The sequence below is a fragment of the Megascapheus bottae genome, chromosome 7, assembly GCF_031878675.1.
Source record: "Megascapheus bottae isolate mThoBot1 chromosome 7, mThoBot2.hap1, whole genome shotgun sequence".
NCBI classification, from domain to species: domain Eukaryota; kingdom Metazoa; phylum Chordata; class Mammalia; order Rodentia; family Geomyidae; genus Megascapheus; species Megascapheus bottae.
Window position 1 is genome coordinate 7899977 of NC_143515.1, and position 17088 is coordinate 7917064.

The 17088-nt window shown below is 42.2% G+C and overlaps 1 protein-coding gene across 1 annotated transcript in view; it reads right to left on the minus strand.

Moving 5' to 3' along the window:
- Window positions 1-17088, minus strand: part of Mertk (MER proto-oncogene, tyrosine kinase) — a 122156-nt gene that overhangs the window by 42387 nt on the left and 62681 nt on the right. The window contains exons 7-8 of the mRNA XM_090336375.1: window positions 12283-12466; window positions 3578-3729 (exon numbers count right to left, since the gene is read on the minus strand). Coding sequence (XP_090192501.1) covers window positions 3578-3729; window positions 12283-12466 — 336 coding nt within the window. The remainder of the gene's footprint in view (window positions 1-3577; window positions 3730-12282; window positions 12467-17088) is intronic.

The window sequence follows — 17088 nt, forward strand, 5'->3', positions numbered from 1 at the left end:
TCCTTCAGGAAAAATGTATCCTCTTTAATCAATACTTAGGTTGGACTACTTACTGGCCTGTCTCAAAAGAACCTTACCTATTCCTCGTGCCTTAAGTAACACCTGCTAGAATATCCTGCTCTCCTCTGTGGGAGCGATGAGGAAAGAAAAGAGACGGGCAGTGTGTCTCAACATGTGGGTGCATCCTTATTGTACTAGCAGTCACAGGCAAGCTTATTAACGGTGGAAGTAGAGGTCTGAGGAATCCTCTAGTAAAAGTCCGAGACGCTGGGGATTCAGGGATTCATGCATTCTAGGCAAGCATCCTACTACTGAGTTATATTCTCAGCCTGATCACCTGCTTCAAGGTCACAATAACCTCTGCTATGACATATCTTTCTAAAATCTGTACTTTTTACAAACACATATTGAACCGTATTCACCATTACAGCCATAATCTTAAAAGAATGAGCATCAAAAATCACATATATAAACTAAATCCCTATTTAATGTTTGAGTAATTGTTGACGAAGATGTATTTACTATAGAACATTTCAGGGTCTTTATCTTGCCAGTATATGCGGTAGGTCTTCAAAAAAGGAATTCAATATGAAGTATTTTATAACTTTATTTGCTCATTGAACTCCTTTTTTTAAAAATAGAGGGTCCACTGATCCTTTATAAGAGTGGGTTGGGGTTGAAAACTCTAGCTTCATTTATACAAGGACTGTTCCATTCACAGAAACTCTCGAGCTGGTTTAGATGGCACAGCTGTGCCAATACCTGTGTCCATAGAGTCACAGAGGCATATAAAGCAAATGCAAGGCTCCAACTTCAAAGTGAACCAGTTTGTATGTTTTCCTTACCTCTGGATTTTTAGATCTATTTAGAAGGCAAAGTATATCAAGAAAAACAGGGCTGGGCCAGGAGTTTGGCCTAGTGGTAGAGTACTTGCCTAGCATATATAAAGACCCAGGTTCAATTCCTTGGTACCACATATATAGAGAAAAGCCAGAAATGGTGCTGTGGCTCAAGTAGTAGAGCTCTAACCTTGAGAAAACCCAAGGACAATGCCTACTCCCTGAGTTCAAAAAAAAGAAAAACAGGGCTGGAGATGTGGCTGAAATGATAGAATACCAGCCTAGCAATTGTGGGGCACTAAACTGAAAACCCCACAAGGCCACAAAGAAGTATTTATCTTCTGTGAGATGAAACAGGTATCTATGCAACAAAGACTGGACAGTTCTTAATTTACAAGTAACACAAGAGTGAGATAACAAAAATATACACCTATCTTCAGTGTCATTGCTAAAACCACCCAAAGATCACTTCCAAGGAAGTTATGAAATTGTGTATTTACACACATACACCCATATATTACAGCTAAAAATGGAAAATTTCAAAATAATTCAATTCCCCAGCCTTAAAGAAGTAGTTTTAGGCTGGGAACTTGGCCTAGTGATAGAGTGCTTGCCTACCATGCACGAAGACTGGGGTTCAAGTCCTCAGTACCACATATACATAGAAAAAGCTAGAAGTGGTGCCAAGGCTCAAGTGATAGAGCTCTAGCCTTGAGAAAAGTCCAAAGACAGGGCTCAGGCCCTGAGCTCAAGCCCAGGACTGGCAAAAAAAAGTTTTAGTAATGCTTTCTAAAAATGAAATGACTGTGTGTGTGTATGTCTGTATGTATGTATGTATGTTGGTACTGGAACTTGAATTCAGGGCTTGGGAGCTGTCCTGAGTTTTGTTTTCCTCTCTGATGACTAGTGCTCTACCACTTGAGCCACAGCTCCAGTTCTGGCTTTTTGGTGGTTAATTGGATATGAGAGTTGTACAAACTTGAACCAGATCCTCAGTTCTCAGCCTCTCAAGTAGCTACAATTACAAGTATGAGACATCAGTGTCTGGCTCAGAAACATAAGGCAAAGAAAGCTCTAGAAATTAGGATGACAGAGCCTGAGACCATTGCTCACTTCACTTTGGTATGGGTTTGGGGCCTCTCTCAGGCTCCTTCAGTGTTTTTATTGTCTCCATGTGCAGATTATGAGCTAGAAGCTTAGCTGCATCAGACCACGTTACCAAAGGAACAGGAGCCATGCATCTTTTGTTGCCAGGAATCATCATGACGCACAACAAGTAAGTACAATGTAATGGTCTCCTTGCTGGAAGAATGATTTTGCATCTGAAGGAGGCAGATGACTAGAGAGATCACAGCCTAACTGTGCAGTCTGCTCTGAGGAGGAGGCCATTGTGAACAAAGGGAAGCAAGAAGACCAGCATAGCTGAGTGTCCCTGGCCTGTAGTACCCTGGACTCTCAGGCCATAATCCATCTTTCACCACTAGTGCCCTTTGCACAACTAGGCTCAAAGAGGATTCTTAAGAAAACTGACTTTCTGAGTCCGTGCCAATGGCTCTCATCTGTCATCCTAGCTACTCATGAGGCTGATATCTAAGACTCAAGACTAGAAGCCAGCCTGGACAGGACAGTCCTGGATTACCTCAACTCTCTTCCTTACCCAGGTGGGCAAAGAACCTTTTGGAAGCTGCTCATCAGATTACACTTGGACTTCATTTCTCAGCTGCCTGCCTTGTTCCGTCTTGGCGTGAGTCCCTATGGTAACAGTGGTATTCTGACTTCATGTGTGTCTCTGGGTTTGGCTGGAGTCTCGCCTAACCAGGTCATTACAAGCACACCAGCTATCATTTAAGGGAATGACCCTGCTATCACACAGAAATCTTTGTATTTGGGTTGCTGTTGTGACATGAAATTAGTAATCAGACTAGAGTGCTCTTCTAGAATTCAAGGGGATCTTTCTGTCTTAGAGTATAAAACAGGAACTATCTGACATCCAGATGCACCCCAGTTCCACCTACTTCTAAGAACACAACTCCTGTTCAAAACACATGCTTTGATGGTTACTAGATTCTTTTTTTTTTTTTGCCAGTCCTGGGGCTTGAACTCAGGGCCTGGGTGCTGTCCTTGACCTTCACTCTACCACTTAAGCCACAGCACCACTTCCAGCTTTTTCTGTTCATGTGGTACTGAGGAGTCGAACCCAGTGTTTCATGCATGCTAGGTAAGCACTCTACCACTAAGCCACATTCTCAGCCCATCTTTCTTTTTTTTTTTTTTTTTTTTTGCCAGTCCTGGGGCTTGAACTCTGGGTCTGGGCGCTGTCCTTGGACATTTTTTTGCTCTAGGATAGTGCTCTGTGTCACCTGAGCCACAGTGCCACTAACAGCTTTTTCTGTATATTTGGTACCAAGGAATGGAGCCCAAGTCTTCATGCATGTTATGCAAGCACTCTACTAGGCTACACTCCTGGCCCCTAGATACCTTCTTTCTGTGTATGCCACTGCCAGGACTTGCACTTAAGACAAGGCTGCATGACCTTGTTCAGTTTTCTTTCCTCACAGTAGATGCTCTACCACTTGAACTATACCTGTTTCTGGTTTTCTGATGACTAATTGGAGGTTTTTCTTACACTACATCTGCCGAATGGTGCCTTTTCTAACTCCTCACAATAAGACCAAAGCTTCTGAAATAGTGAAATCAGTATGGAAATGAGTAAGCATACATTTAGGGTTCAGACTTACAGAAGTGTCCACATTCTGCCACATGTGAGATATCCAGTAGCCCATCAGTTCTCCATCCTGACGTGTAATTGGGGGCTTCATCCACCTGACATCCACTTGATTACTTGATTCATTCAGAAACATTGTGACATTTAAAGGTGCAGATGATGGAGCTATAAATAAGAAAAAAAGGATGAGACACACATATAGCTTCATTCTCATCTTGGTTTTCCATTGTTTAGTTTTCAAATGTCTTATGAAAATTGAAAACCAAACTAAAAATTTCCACCTCCTTTCCAATGAGGTTTTTGTTTGTTTTCTGTTGGTTGTGGGGCTTGAACTCTGGGCCTGGGCACTGTCCCTGAGCTCTTCACCTCAAGGTTAGTGTTCCACCACTTCGAGCCACGGCTCCACTTCTGGTTTTCTGGTGGTTAACTGGAGATAAAAGTCTCACGAACTTCTGTGCCTGGGCTGGTGTGGCACCTTGATCCTCAGATCTCAGCTTCCTGAGTAGCTAGGATTACTGGCATGAGCCACTGGCATCTGGCTATTTGGTTTTTTGTGTATGTATGTGCTTCAGGGCTTAGACACTGACCTTCAGCTTTTCTTTTACCTTTTCTTTCCTTCTTTTTGTTCAAGGCTAGTGCTCTACCACTTGAGCCACAGCTCCACTTCTGCATTTTGAGACAAAAGTCTCAAGAACTTTCCTACCCAGGTTGGCTTTGAACTGCAATTCTCAGATCTCTAACATCTGAGTAGCTAGAATGACAGGCCTAAGCCACTGGTGCCCAGCATTATAGAGTTTTCATAAGTCACACTGGCTACTGAGGCCTTAAGATACTGTTAAGTGGACGTCTCCCAAGAAGCGGGCTTACAAAGCACAAAAAAAGCAGAGGAGGAGGAGGAGGCTGGTGCTCAGACTCCTGAAGCAGCAAAACTGACAGTTCAAACAGGGTTTTCTAATAGATACTGGAAAGGTGTGAAGACAGCAGGGCAGAACGGACACTGGTTCTGTGGCATTTGAGGTGTGCAAGGCAGGGATCTGGTGAGCTCAGAATGAAGCTGTCATTATGAAGTTTAGAGTCAGATTACTGATCTGACCAGAAATAATTACTCAATACATTAAGAATGTTTATACAGTCATTTTCAGTATCTGGTTTCAGAGACTCCACAAAAATAGAACTCATGGTTGGGCACGGTGGCTCACACCTGTAATCCTAGCTACTTAAGAGGTGGAGATCTGAGAATCAAGGTTCAAAGCCAGTCTGGGCACAAAAGGTCCCGAGACTTTTATTGCCAATTAATCTCTAGTAAATGAGAAGTGGGGCTGTGGCTCAAGGGTAGGTCGGTAGCCTTGAGCTGAAGAGCTCAGGGACAGCGCCCAGGCCCAGAGTTCAAGCCCCATGACCCACAAAAAACAAAAACGAAACAAACTCATGGATGTGTAAGATCTTAAACAAAATGGTATAATATTTGCACAGAACCTACCTACCTCTACCACGTGCTTTAAGTCATCTTTACCTACTATAGTTGTTACACTAGGTGGCAAGAAAAAAAATCTGTGCAGACTGATTTTTTTTCAATTTTTTTTCTAGTCCCATGGCTTGAAATCAGAGCCTGAGCACTGTCCTTGGGCTTTCTCAAGGCTAGAGCTCTATCACTTGAGCCACAGCAACACTTCTGGCTTTTTCTAAGCATGTGGTGCCAAGGAATCAAACCTGGGTCTTTGTGCATGCTAGGCAAGCACTTTTACCACTGGGTCAAATTCCCAGTCCTTTCAAATATTTTTGATACTCAGTTAAATCTGAGCCCATAGAAATGGAGTGTCAACTGTGTGGTGGGTGTGTGTATAAAATAATTTAGGAAAGAAGATTACTACATCTTATTGGAATGAGAATCTTGACTATTCTACTCACATTGAAAACATTATGTTCTTTGACCAGCTTTTTGTTGTTTTTCTACTTGTATTTTCTTTCTAGTGCAGGGATTGAACTCAGGGCCTTGAACATATTAGGCAAACTTCTACCACTAAGCTATACATTCATCCCTCAAGTCCTTTATTTCTAAGAATTTAATCTATAGATGGAATTACAATTATTGTAGCAAAATAGTGACAAAAAGAAATAAATGTAATGTTCAGGTAACATTTATAAATGTTGCAACAAAATACTTGCTATCATCCATTGAAAAATATTAGGCATATTATGTGTATTAATATGAGAATTGTAATATTAATCAGTTTAGAAATAAGGGCCGGGAGTTTGGCCTAGTGATAGAGTGCTTGCCTAGCATGCACAAAGTCCTAGGTTTGATTCCTCTGTACTATATACATAGAAAAAGCTGGAAATGGTGCTGTGGCTCAAGTGGTAGAGCTCTAGCCTTGAGAAAGCCCAAGGACAGTGCTCATGCCCTGAGTTCAAGCCCCAGGTCTGGCAAAAAAAGTTTATGTAAAGAAAGAATAAGGATTAAATTATATTTGAGGTGTGTGAAAAACAAAATTATAACCCACTTCATTTCTACTGACTCTAGAAACAGTACTCATGAAGCTAAAAGGAATTTCCACTTAGTAAATATCATATAGGCCAAGGTGACAACTGGATTCAGGCATACACTTTCAAATGTGTGGTAGAATTTAGGGATAAACACAGCTGACTCATCAGGTCCTCAAACCTCTCTACTAGGACAGTAGGGAATGTAAAAGATATACTCAAAAGGAAAAAGAACAGTGAAAAGTCAAGAATCTTCAACTATCTGCTGAAAGCCAGATAAAGGTACTGTTCACTCAGCAAGCTGATTCTCCCCTCAAAAAACTATAGAGAGGCTCAGCACCCCAAATGATGACTAACACTGGGAAATGTGGTTGAAAGTCTGATGGTAAGGCAGCTGCCCCTTTGGGGTCCCTCAATCAAATCTTGCCACACCATGAAAATTCTCCCTGGAATGTCCATAGGAGAGGAGTAGTTCTCTGAATTGAAAAGCTCCCACTAGAATGGGAAGGCACAGTGAGGGGCCACAGTGAAGACTGGAGAAGTGCAAGTCTATTTCCCAGTGAGAAAGACTCTATCTCACCCCTCCGATCCCACCTGTCTGCTAGAACATCAGCACTCACCTATGTTCCTAGTCCTGAGACAGGCAGAAGACTTCTTTATGGAAGGAAGGGAGAATGTACAGAATAGAGGAAAACCAACTTTGACTCTGGGAAGTGTCTGGCTTAATCTGCCCAATCATGAGGCAGGGAGACTTACAGGCCCCACCCATGCTCACAGAGTGCCAATCAAATTGGGGCATTCCCTCTTTAATGGGAGGAGGCAGAAGATCAGAAAAGGTTATGTGTAAAGGGAGGAACTTCATGAATGTCAGAGGTCAAGCACGTAAGGTAGATGGAAGGAGACAAAGCCAGAGTAGGCAGCTAAAAAAACCTAAAATCCAAATAATGAACTCATGCCCAAGAACTGGAAAAATAGCCAAAGGAAAAGTATTCATGGTAGAGCACTGGTGTGCTTGGCCCAGTACCATAAAACAAACCCTTAAAGTAAGCAACATGTTGGCTGGGAGTTTGGCCTAGTGGTAGAGTGCTTGCCTAGCATGCACAAAGACCCGGGTTCGATTCCTCAGTACCACATACATAGAAAAAAGCTGGAAGTGGTGCTGAGGCTCAAGTGGTAGAGCTCTGGCTTTGAGAAAATCCAAGGACAGTGCTCAGGCCCTGAACTCAAGCCCAGGACTGGCAAAAACAAAACAAAACACATTGAATAAACTATTTCATGAGAGAAAATTGAGGAAGCAATTGATGATGTCCAACAATTGTCCAAAATAATTTTGGGAGGAAGAAACAAAACATTTTCAAAGGAATAAGTGTTGAAGGAAAGTCGTAGGACCAAAGGATTTGTATTTGTAGGTTAGCAGGGCCACATACCTATGACAATGCCTAAGACAAATGGGCATCACAGCTTATACAACTGGAGTTAAGGAGAAAAGCTCATTTAAAAGAACCAAAGTTGAGCTAGGTACCAGTGGCTCATGCTTGTTATGTGCCTATGCAGGAGGCTGAGATCTGAGGATCTCAGTGGGAAGCCAGCTTGGACAAAAAAACACTTAACTGAAATTAACCACCCAAAATAATTAGAAAGATGGCTTACAAATGTGACTTAGTAGTACTTGCCTAGCATACATGAAGCCCTGGGTTTGATTCCTCAGTACTACATAAGTGAAAAAGCCAGAGGTGACACTATAGCTCAACTAGTAGAATGCCAGCCTTGAGCAAAAGAAGCTCAGGGACAGGGCCCTGGCCCTGACTTCAAGCCCCAAGACTGGCAAGAGTAAAAGGAGGGGGGGAGGGGAAGAAAGGGAAGGAGGTGGGTAGGGACAGAAAAAATAATGTCCAACCCAAATTTGTTGTTTAGAAAAAATTAATGCAATCTAGTGAGAAATCAAGATATTCATTTTTTTGTCTTTTGTTTTTATTTTTGTTAGATTGGTCTTGCTATATTGTCCAAGCTGTCCTCAAATTGCTGGCTCAAGTTACCTTCCTGCTGTTGTCTCCTAGTGCTGGAAACACCGGTGCATGCCTGGCTATATCTACTTTTGATACATACTCCCTGTGGAAGCTGAGAATGTATTCATTGAAAATGACAAAGTAAATAAAAAATATAGCCAGGAGAAGTAATAGAGTCCCTAGAAACTGAAGATTTTTTTTCTGAAGGCTCTAGCCTATATAGGGTAGGATTAGTCAATTCCCATCATCCAGCTGAATGCCTTTTGATTCAAGGAGCATTGAGCAGACATACAAAATAGTCTTGTTTCAGTATTGGGCAGTCACTGACCTGGGACTGAAGCACAAGCCCAGTGCTATGTAACCAATGTTAACAGCAAAACCTCAAAGGATTAAACTGTGCCCCACTAGTTGACACGTGGCCCAACCCTATTTTAGTGTTTACAATTAAAAAATTATGGACCAGGAGTTTGGCCTAGTGGTAGAATGCTTGCCTAGCATGCACGAAAAACTGGATTCAATTGCTCGGTACCACATACAGAATAAAGCTGGAATGGTGCTGTGACTTAAGAAGTAGAGCTCTAACCTTGAGAAAGCCCAAGGACAGCACTCAGGCCTTGAGTTCAAGGCCTAGGAGTGGCAAAAAAAATATGTAAGAGTCAGCTTTTACTGCTGAAGTTCATTTCAAATATTTCTTGTGCACAAAAAGGAGATCATTAAACAGCGCAAAATCAAGGGCCAGAAGTGTGGTGCAGAGCCTATCGACTGTGAGCTGGATTCAAAATCCCAGTACCACCAAAACAGCCTTCAAAATCACAAGGGGAGAAACAGGAACAAAGTACCAATTACATATTCCCTGTAGATAATTATACAAGCAAGTGGAACGACACAATGTATTAAAAGAATGAATAGCTATGAATCAGGACTTCTACGTATAGTAAAAAATACCTTTGAAAAAGATAGGTGGTTGTGCTTGGTGGTCCTTAATGCCAGCCACCCAGTGGTCTAAGGCCCATCTGAAGAAAAGCATAATATTCTGCCTGACAACAAAAAGACTGACAGAGTGGCTAAGGCAGGAGAGTGCTTGCCTAGTAATTGTGAGTTCTTTAGTTCAGTCCTCAATACCACTAGTAATCAGTCATTCAATCAGTCAATTCCAGGTAAGTTCAGTGTACACATGCAGGCTTAGCATGCACAAAACCTTGGGTTTAGTCATCAATGTGCATGTGTGTTTGAGCAGGTGAGTATGGACACATACAGTCCAAAACAAGTAAAATATTTACTTCAAAGGCAATATAAACATTCCTCCTCCCCTAGATATACAGAAGGGAAATCTCTCACCAGCAGATCCACACCACAAAAAAATGATTGAATACCGGTGGTTCACACCTGTAATCCTAGCTACTCAGGAGGCTGAGATATGAGGGTCAAGGTTCAAAGCCAGCCTAGGCACAGAAGTCAGTGAGACTCTTATCTCCAATTAATTACTATAAAATTGGAAGTGGCCCTGTGGCTCAAGTGGTAGAGCCATAGCCTTGAGCTGAAGAGTTCAGGGACAGCACCCAGGCCCAGAGTTCAAGTTCCACAACCGACAAAAAGAAAAAACGTTAAGTGTACTCTAAGAAGAAGCAAAATGGCGCCAAATGAAATATGGAGCTACACGAAAAGACAAAGACTACCAGAAACGACAGTCTACATGTTTTTCTGACTGAATAATAATATGCTACAGATTTATAACATATCCTAAAACTATATATACCATCAATCTAAAAAACACCACAAGGAAAAAATACAATTCTACACTCTGGTAATGTTTGCATTTGTGCAGTGATCTAAATTACTTGGAAGTAAACTGATATATATGATGCAAATTCTAAGGCAACCACAAAAAGAACAGGGAAACTGTTATAGCTAATAAGTCAACAAAGATGATAAAAGAGGCTCAGAAACACATTTGATTAGCCCAGAAGGAACAAATGCTTGTTAGAACAACAGAAAATGTGATGAATTTCAATCTTTTCATTTCACTCTTCTGGCATTTTGATGGACTAAATACCCCAATTTAAAGGTAGAGATTTAAATAGAATGAAAAGTAACATGAGAATTGGGGCACAACTCAATGTTAGGGCATGTGCTTAGCATGACGCCATGAGTTCAAGCATAAAATGTGTGTGCGTGTATGTGTGAGGGGGGGTGGGAGAGACTGGCACTCTGACGATACAGAGATAGAAATTAGAAACTGGGCAGGAAGGAGCCTGTGTAAACAGCTAGTGTCCTGAATTGGAAATAAACAATAGCTCTGCAATCCAAATTTAATGGCTACACAGAAGAGTTCAATAGTCAATAAAAAGGGATTTAAAAAAAGCTGTGAAGGGCTGGGATGTAGCTCAGTGGCAAGGCGCTTGCCTAGGAAGTGCAACGTCCTGGGTTTGATCCCCAGTGCCAAAAAAGAAAAGACAAAAAAAAAAAAAAAAAAAACCTGTGAAATCAAAAGCAACACACAGAAAAATCTTTCAAGTTAAAAGACATAAAATTGTCACTGAGCTAGAAAATAAAGAGCCAATAGTATGTATCACATAGGCTTGTTGTGTCTCAGGTAACGGCACAGGCACCATTGTGAACTCTTAGCTCAAGGCTACCACCCTACCCCTGGGCCTGGACATTGTCCCTGAGCTCTTCAGCTTAAGGCTACCACCCTACCCTTGAGCCAAGCCCCCATTTCCCCTTTTCTAGAAGTTAACTGAAGATAAGAGTCTCAGGTGCTTTTGTGCCCTGGCTGGCTTTGAACCTTGATCCTCAGATCTCAGCCTCCAGAGTAACTAAGATTACAGACGTGAGCCACCCATGGTGCCCGGCTGTTTTCTTGAATATAATGCCATGATAACTTTTGTTGCTGTTGTTGGTCATGGGACTTGAAGTAAGGACCTGGGTGCTGTCTCTGAGCTTTTTTGCTCAAGGTTAGTATTCCACCACTTTAAGCCACATCACCACTTACAGTTTTCTAGTGGTTAACTGCAAATGAGAATCACATGGACTTTGCTTCCCAGGCTGGTTTCTAACTGTGATCCTCAGATCTCAGCTTTCTGAGTAGCCAGGATTACAGGTATGAGCCACCAGATCCTGGCTATCAGTAATAGCTATTATGCATGATTGTGTTAACTAAAAATAATATTGTTTTTAAAAGTATGCTACTATCTTCTAATATAAAAGAAAATGCTAGCCAGGTGCTGGCGGTTCACACCTATAATCCTAGCTAGTGAGGGGCTGAGATCTGAGGAAAGTCCATGGGACTCTCATCTCCAAGTAATCACAGAAAAAGCTTAAAGTTGCCCAAGTGGTGGAATGCTAGCTTTGAGCAAAAAGAACTTAGGGACAGTGCCCAGGCCTAGAGTTCAAGGCTCAGGACCATCGAAAGGAAGAAAGAGAAAGGGAGAGGAATAGGAGGGAGGGATGGAGGGAGGGAGGGAAAGAAAGAAAAGATGCTACCTTTACATTGTATACACAACATAAATACCGAGGTTTGAACTCAGGAACTTGAGCCACATCCTCTATCCCTGTTTTGCATTGGTTATTTATTTTTTCTTTCTTTCTTTCTTTTGCCAGTTTGGGGCTTGAGCTCTGAGCTTGAGCAAGACTAGGGCTCTACCACTTGAGCCTCATCACCACTTACGGCTTTTTTCTATGTATGTGGTACCAAGGAATCGAACCTGGGTCTTTGTGCATTCTAGGCAAGCACTCTACCACTATACTAAACTCCTGGCCCCTGCACTGATTACTTTCAAGACATGTTCTCCCTTTTATATCCAGGCCATCCTAGCCTTTGATCCTCATATTTGTGCTTCCTTGTATAACTGGGTCCACCGGTATATGCTTCTCTCATAATTTGAAATCATAAGCAGGTAACACCATGCCAGTTATTGTTTGAAGTCAAGTCTTGTGAACATTTTTCATTTTCATCTTACTGCCGGGGCTGGCCTGAAACCAAGATCTCTTGATCTCTGACTCCCAAGTGTCTAATTACAGGCTTGAGACATCGAATCTATATATCACCACTAAATCTTTTCTAAGTTACCCAAGGAAATATCTTCCTATTTTATTGGCCATGTCAGTCAAATGTATCTTCAGACATGAAGTTCAAATAAGCAAAATGTACACATCAAGTCAGGCCACTGGGAAGGGTTTGTCTAATCCTATGCTGTTGAAGGAAACATTCATCGTGCGTCTCAGGAATTACCCCCTTCAGTTGTGCTGGCCAGAATCCAGGGGCTCACTGCAGACCAGCCTATTTCGTTCATACAGGATACTCCGATGCTGTAGTTAGCCAGGGCCTGCAGCTGCTCGATGTGATACAGATGTGGTGAGGCTGAGGTGTTAAAAACCATGACTGAGCCATTACTCATTGGATAGACTTCCTTCACCTGAATGAAGAGTAAAAACGTAAGCCAGCATTAGTAAGGTGGTGGGAATGGCAGGCATGGACTCCCAGTGTTTGGCTCCTCTGTAGCAGGGGAAGGACCTACTTCCGTTCAGGATACACACGTTTTCTCACGGGCATTTCTGTGTGTTCCTCATGGTGCAGAGACAAGAACAACAAATGCCTAGACTATAGGGGGTCTCACTGTGACAGGTAACCACCAAGAAGGTATCATTATGATATCATGTGTCTATAACATGGTACTAGACAATAAAAGAGCTTACAAATAAAGTAGCCATAAAATAAAGTATCTAAAATATGCAAGCCTTCTCTTAGGCCCACCTCAATTCTGAAGATGAATTTGTTGGCTATTCTTTTAATGTTTTATTTTGGTTGTATGGTCATCAGGAGTAAACCCAGAACCTTCTGAGGCAAGTGCTCTGTAATTGAATATTTCAGCTACATTTCAGCTTTTTTTTTTAAAACAAAAAAATCTTTATTGGAGACAGCACTCAATAGTTCAGTTGTCCAAACTGGTCTCAAACTTGTAGACCTCCTTTTCTCGGCCTCCTGAGTAACTGGGCAGCAAAACTCTGCATTCTTTCCATTACCTAACCTGTGGACCATGTTCTTGCTTTGTGGCTAGTTTTAGCAGTGTGTACTCTATCCTCATGCCTCTCTGCTACCCTACGAATTCAACACAAAAGCACAAAGATACTGTAAATTTTGCAGCATTTAGGTGAGATGGGAAGAAATAGGAAAGGGCTGTCATGTCTCACTCCTAACAAACCTTTTTCTAATTTTCCTTTAAACATGTATTTCCTCATCTTCCTTTCCATGTCCTCCTTGAATCTCCCCACATCTCCCTCCAAATCTGTTTGCCAAATATGAGAGAAACTCTTGGCAATTTTAGCCACAATCCCACCCTTCCCCCCATCTTTTTATTGGCCAGTCCTGAGGCTTAAACTCAGGGCCTAAGCACTGTTCTTTGTCTTTCTCAAGGCTAGAGCTCTACCACTTGAGCCACAGCACCACTTCTGGCGTTTTCTGTGTTTGTGATACCAAGGAATAGAATCTGAATCTTTGTGCATGCTAGGTAAGCACTCTTCTACTAGGCCACACTCCCAGCCCCCCACCCACCTTTTTTTTTTTTTTTTTTTGGCTAGCTTGGGCTTGAGCTCAGGGCCTGAGCCCTGTCCTTGGACTTTCTCAAGGCTAGAGCTCTACCACTTGAGCCTCAGCACCACTTCCAGCTTTTTTTCTATGTATGTGGTACCGAGAATTGAACCTGGGTTTTCGTGCATGCTAGGCAAGCACTTTTAGCACTAGGCCAAACTCCCAGCTCCCCACCCACCTTTTTTTTTTTTTGCCAGTCCTGGGCTTGAGCTCAGGGCCTGAGCACTGTCCTTGGACTTTCTCAAGGCTAGGGCTCTACCACTTGAGCCTCAGCACCACTTCCAGCTTTTTTTTTTTTTCTGTGTATGTGGTACTGAGGAATTGAACCCGGGTCTTCATGCATGCTAGGCAAGCACTCTACCACTAGGCCAAACTCCCAGCCCCCTGACCCACCTTTTTAAAAAGCATATCTCCTGTTTTGGGAAAGAAGTTATTGGACAGATTAGCAGCCTTTTCTACTACATATTCCCCCTCCCAAAAAAAGATTCAAGAATATGTTGTACTATCAAATCAGAGGACTCAAGCATTGATGACTCACACCTGTAATCCTAGCTTCTCAAAAGGCTGAGATCTGAGGATCACAGTGTGAAGCCAGCTTAGGCAGGAAAGTCTGTGAGACTGTGAGACTGTGAGACTCCAGTATCCATCAAAAAGCCAGAAGTGCAGCTGTGGCCCAAGTGGGAGTGCTAGTCTTGAGGATAAAAGTTAAAGGACAGCACCCTGACCTAGAGTTCAAGCCCTAGCACTGTCATTCTTCCTCACCACCACCTCCCCCAAATAAAAATCATAGGAGACAGAGTAGTATTAGGTAAAATAGAAGAAACCTAAAGCGCTCATCAACAAAGTCCCCTTAATAATGAATGAGGATGCATTTAGGGATGTTGATATTCAATGCTATTATTTTGGGCTCTGTTTGAAACTTAGAGCAAGAAGCCATAAATAAGCATTTTAGAATCCTAATCTCCTGGTGATACCATGATGGTGGTATGGGGACTGAGTCCCACCTCTGACTCAGACCCTGTGGGTGACAGGAAGGTACCAATTGTCCCTGAGGAGCCATCTGTGGAGAAACAAGGGCCATGTGCTTATCTTGGGGGTGGCTGTTGGCAGAAGTTACTTTTGTTCTTTCACATTTGAGTATGCACCTACTTCCTGGTGACAAACAGCTAAAGCTAAGGTGGCAGGTGTTGGCTCTCTGCCTACCTCCCATTTCCTGAGCCATACATGGGGCATTTCCAGGCACAGTGACTTATTTTGACAACATGTTCCTGGAAGAAGGGGTTTCTATACTGGTCCTTTTCTGGGGACCCCAAGGGAGAAGGTGGCATGAAATGGCAAGAAGTACGTGGAAAGTTAAAAATAGAAATGGAATCTAGGACCCAAAAATGGGTGAAAAAAAGGAACTAACGTCAGGACCAAAGGAAACAAGAGGGTGTGTCCTGCTAGTACATGAACCTGAATCACATTCAAAACATTCATTTGTTACCCAGTCAGAGTTTAAATTTTAACAAATGGAAAAAATATACTTGGTTCCTTCAGGAATGAGAATATACTGTTCATCAACAGAATATAAAAAGCCATAGAAACTTGCCCCAGTGGGACTGTTGGGAAAATTGTATATGAATTTGAGATCAATAACACAATTTTTCAGTGTGGATAAAGAACAAGATCACGTGTGGAATTTAACAGGATGTCCTGTAGTCATATCAGCTAAGCTAGTAATCCCACCGGAAATGGAAAGAAGGATGGGAGGGGAGGCAAGGTCTTAATAATTCCACCCATCACCGCAGGATCCAAGGTGGGCTGCAGAAGCCGGTGATCTGTCTTTCCAGGCCGACTTCTCTCAGATGCCATGGCACAGCAAAGTGGAAGAGTGCCGCCAAGGTTTTTTGTGTGCTTCCACTAGGGCTTGAACTCAGAACTTGACTGCTTTTTTCTTTAGTCTTTTTTTTCTTTTCCTGCCAGTCCTGGGGATTGAACTCGGAGCCTGGGCACTGTCCCAGAGCTTCTTTTGCTCAAGGTGAATGCTCTACCACTTGAGCCAAAGTATCACTTTTGTATTTCCCGAATAGTTTTTTGGAGATAAGAGTCTCAACAAGTTTCCTGCCTGGACTGGCTTTAAACTATAATCCTCAGATCACAGCCTCCTGAGTAGTCGGTGGCATAAGCCATCAGTGCCTTCTCAGCTTTTATGTGAGCATCTGCCACCTTACAGGTCTAGCCTCTCAAAAAGGAGGTGGTGGGGGCAGTGCTTGTGCTGTTCTTTCTCAATCATCCTGAAGTTATCCCTTAGACTCCTGGAATACTTGGTGAAGGTTTAAGAAAGGCTGGCTTTGGCAGGAGGGAAATGGGGACAAAAAACATGAGAAGGGGTAGCAATGCTTGTGAAGTAATGCACCTTCTATCTGGAGAATATAATGTAACCCTTCTATTAATTACAATAAAAATATATTTAAATAAAAAAATAATCAGGGGCTAGGAGTTTGGCCTAGTGGTAGAGTGCTTGCCTAGCATGCACGAAGACCCAGGTTCAGTTCCTTGGTACCACATACATAGAAAAAAGCTGGAAGTGGTGCTGAGGGTCAAGTGGTAGAGCTCTAGCCTTGAGAAAGCCCAAGGATAGTGCTCAGGCCCTGAGCTCGAGCCTGGGACTGGAAAAATACTACTACTACTACTACTACTACTAATAATAATAATAATAATAATAATAATAACCAGCAAAAAAAGAAAGGCTGGCTTGTTATGTTCAGATACAAGCATCTGCTTCCAAGCCTGGAAGCTCTGAAATATCATGTAACAAGACTAAAAGACATTGGTAGATCATAATGAATTAGATCACTTAGATGAAATGATCAAGGTCCCAGAAACACACAAGCTACCAAATATAACAAATAAATAAATTAAATTAAATATACTAAACCAAAATCCTATTAAGAAAAGCCTATGACAGGGTGGTTTTACTGGTGAATCCATAACATCCTCAAAAGGAAGTTATTATATAATACCAGCAGCACACTGACAACAAATAAAAATCTGTAGGAAGAAAACTACAGATCATTATCTCTTAGAAATATAGACAAAAGTACATGATGATGGTGGCACAAATGTAAATATACTACAAAGCCTGAAACTGCAACTTTAGATCGGCGAATGTTATAGGATGTGAAACATAGCTCAGAAAAGGTTTGGTTTTTGTTGTTTCGTTTTAAGCAGATAGCCCTGGTAAGGAATTGTAGAGACAGAAAGAGTTCCTAAATCTTACTTGGGAGGTTGGAGTACTTGGGATATTTGTAAGCGAGGTTGGGCAATAATTAAGCAAGGCTGGGTGGGAGTGGTGGGGTGAGGGTAAAGGCTATTTTGGGGATAATACATGTTTTTATTCCTCAGAGAAGGAACAGCTGCTAGATAAAGAGTAGGAGGCACCAAAGGCAGAAAAACTCATGCCAGTTG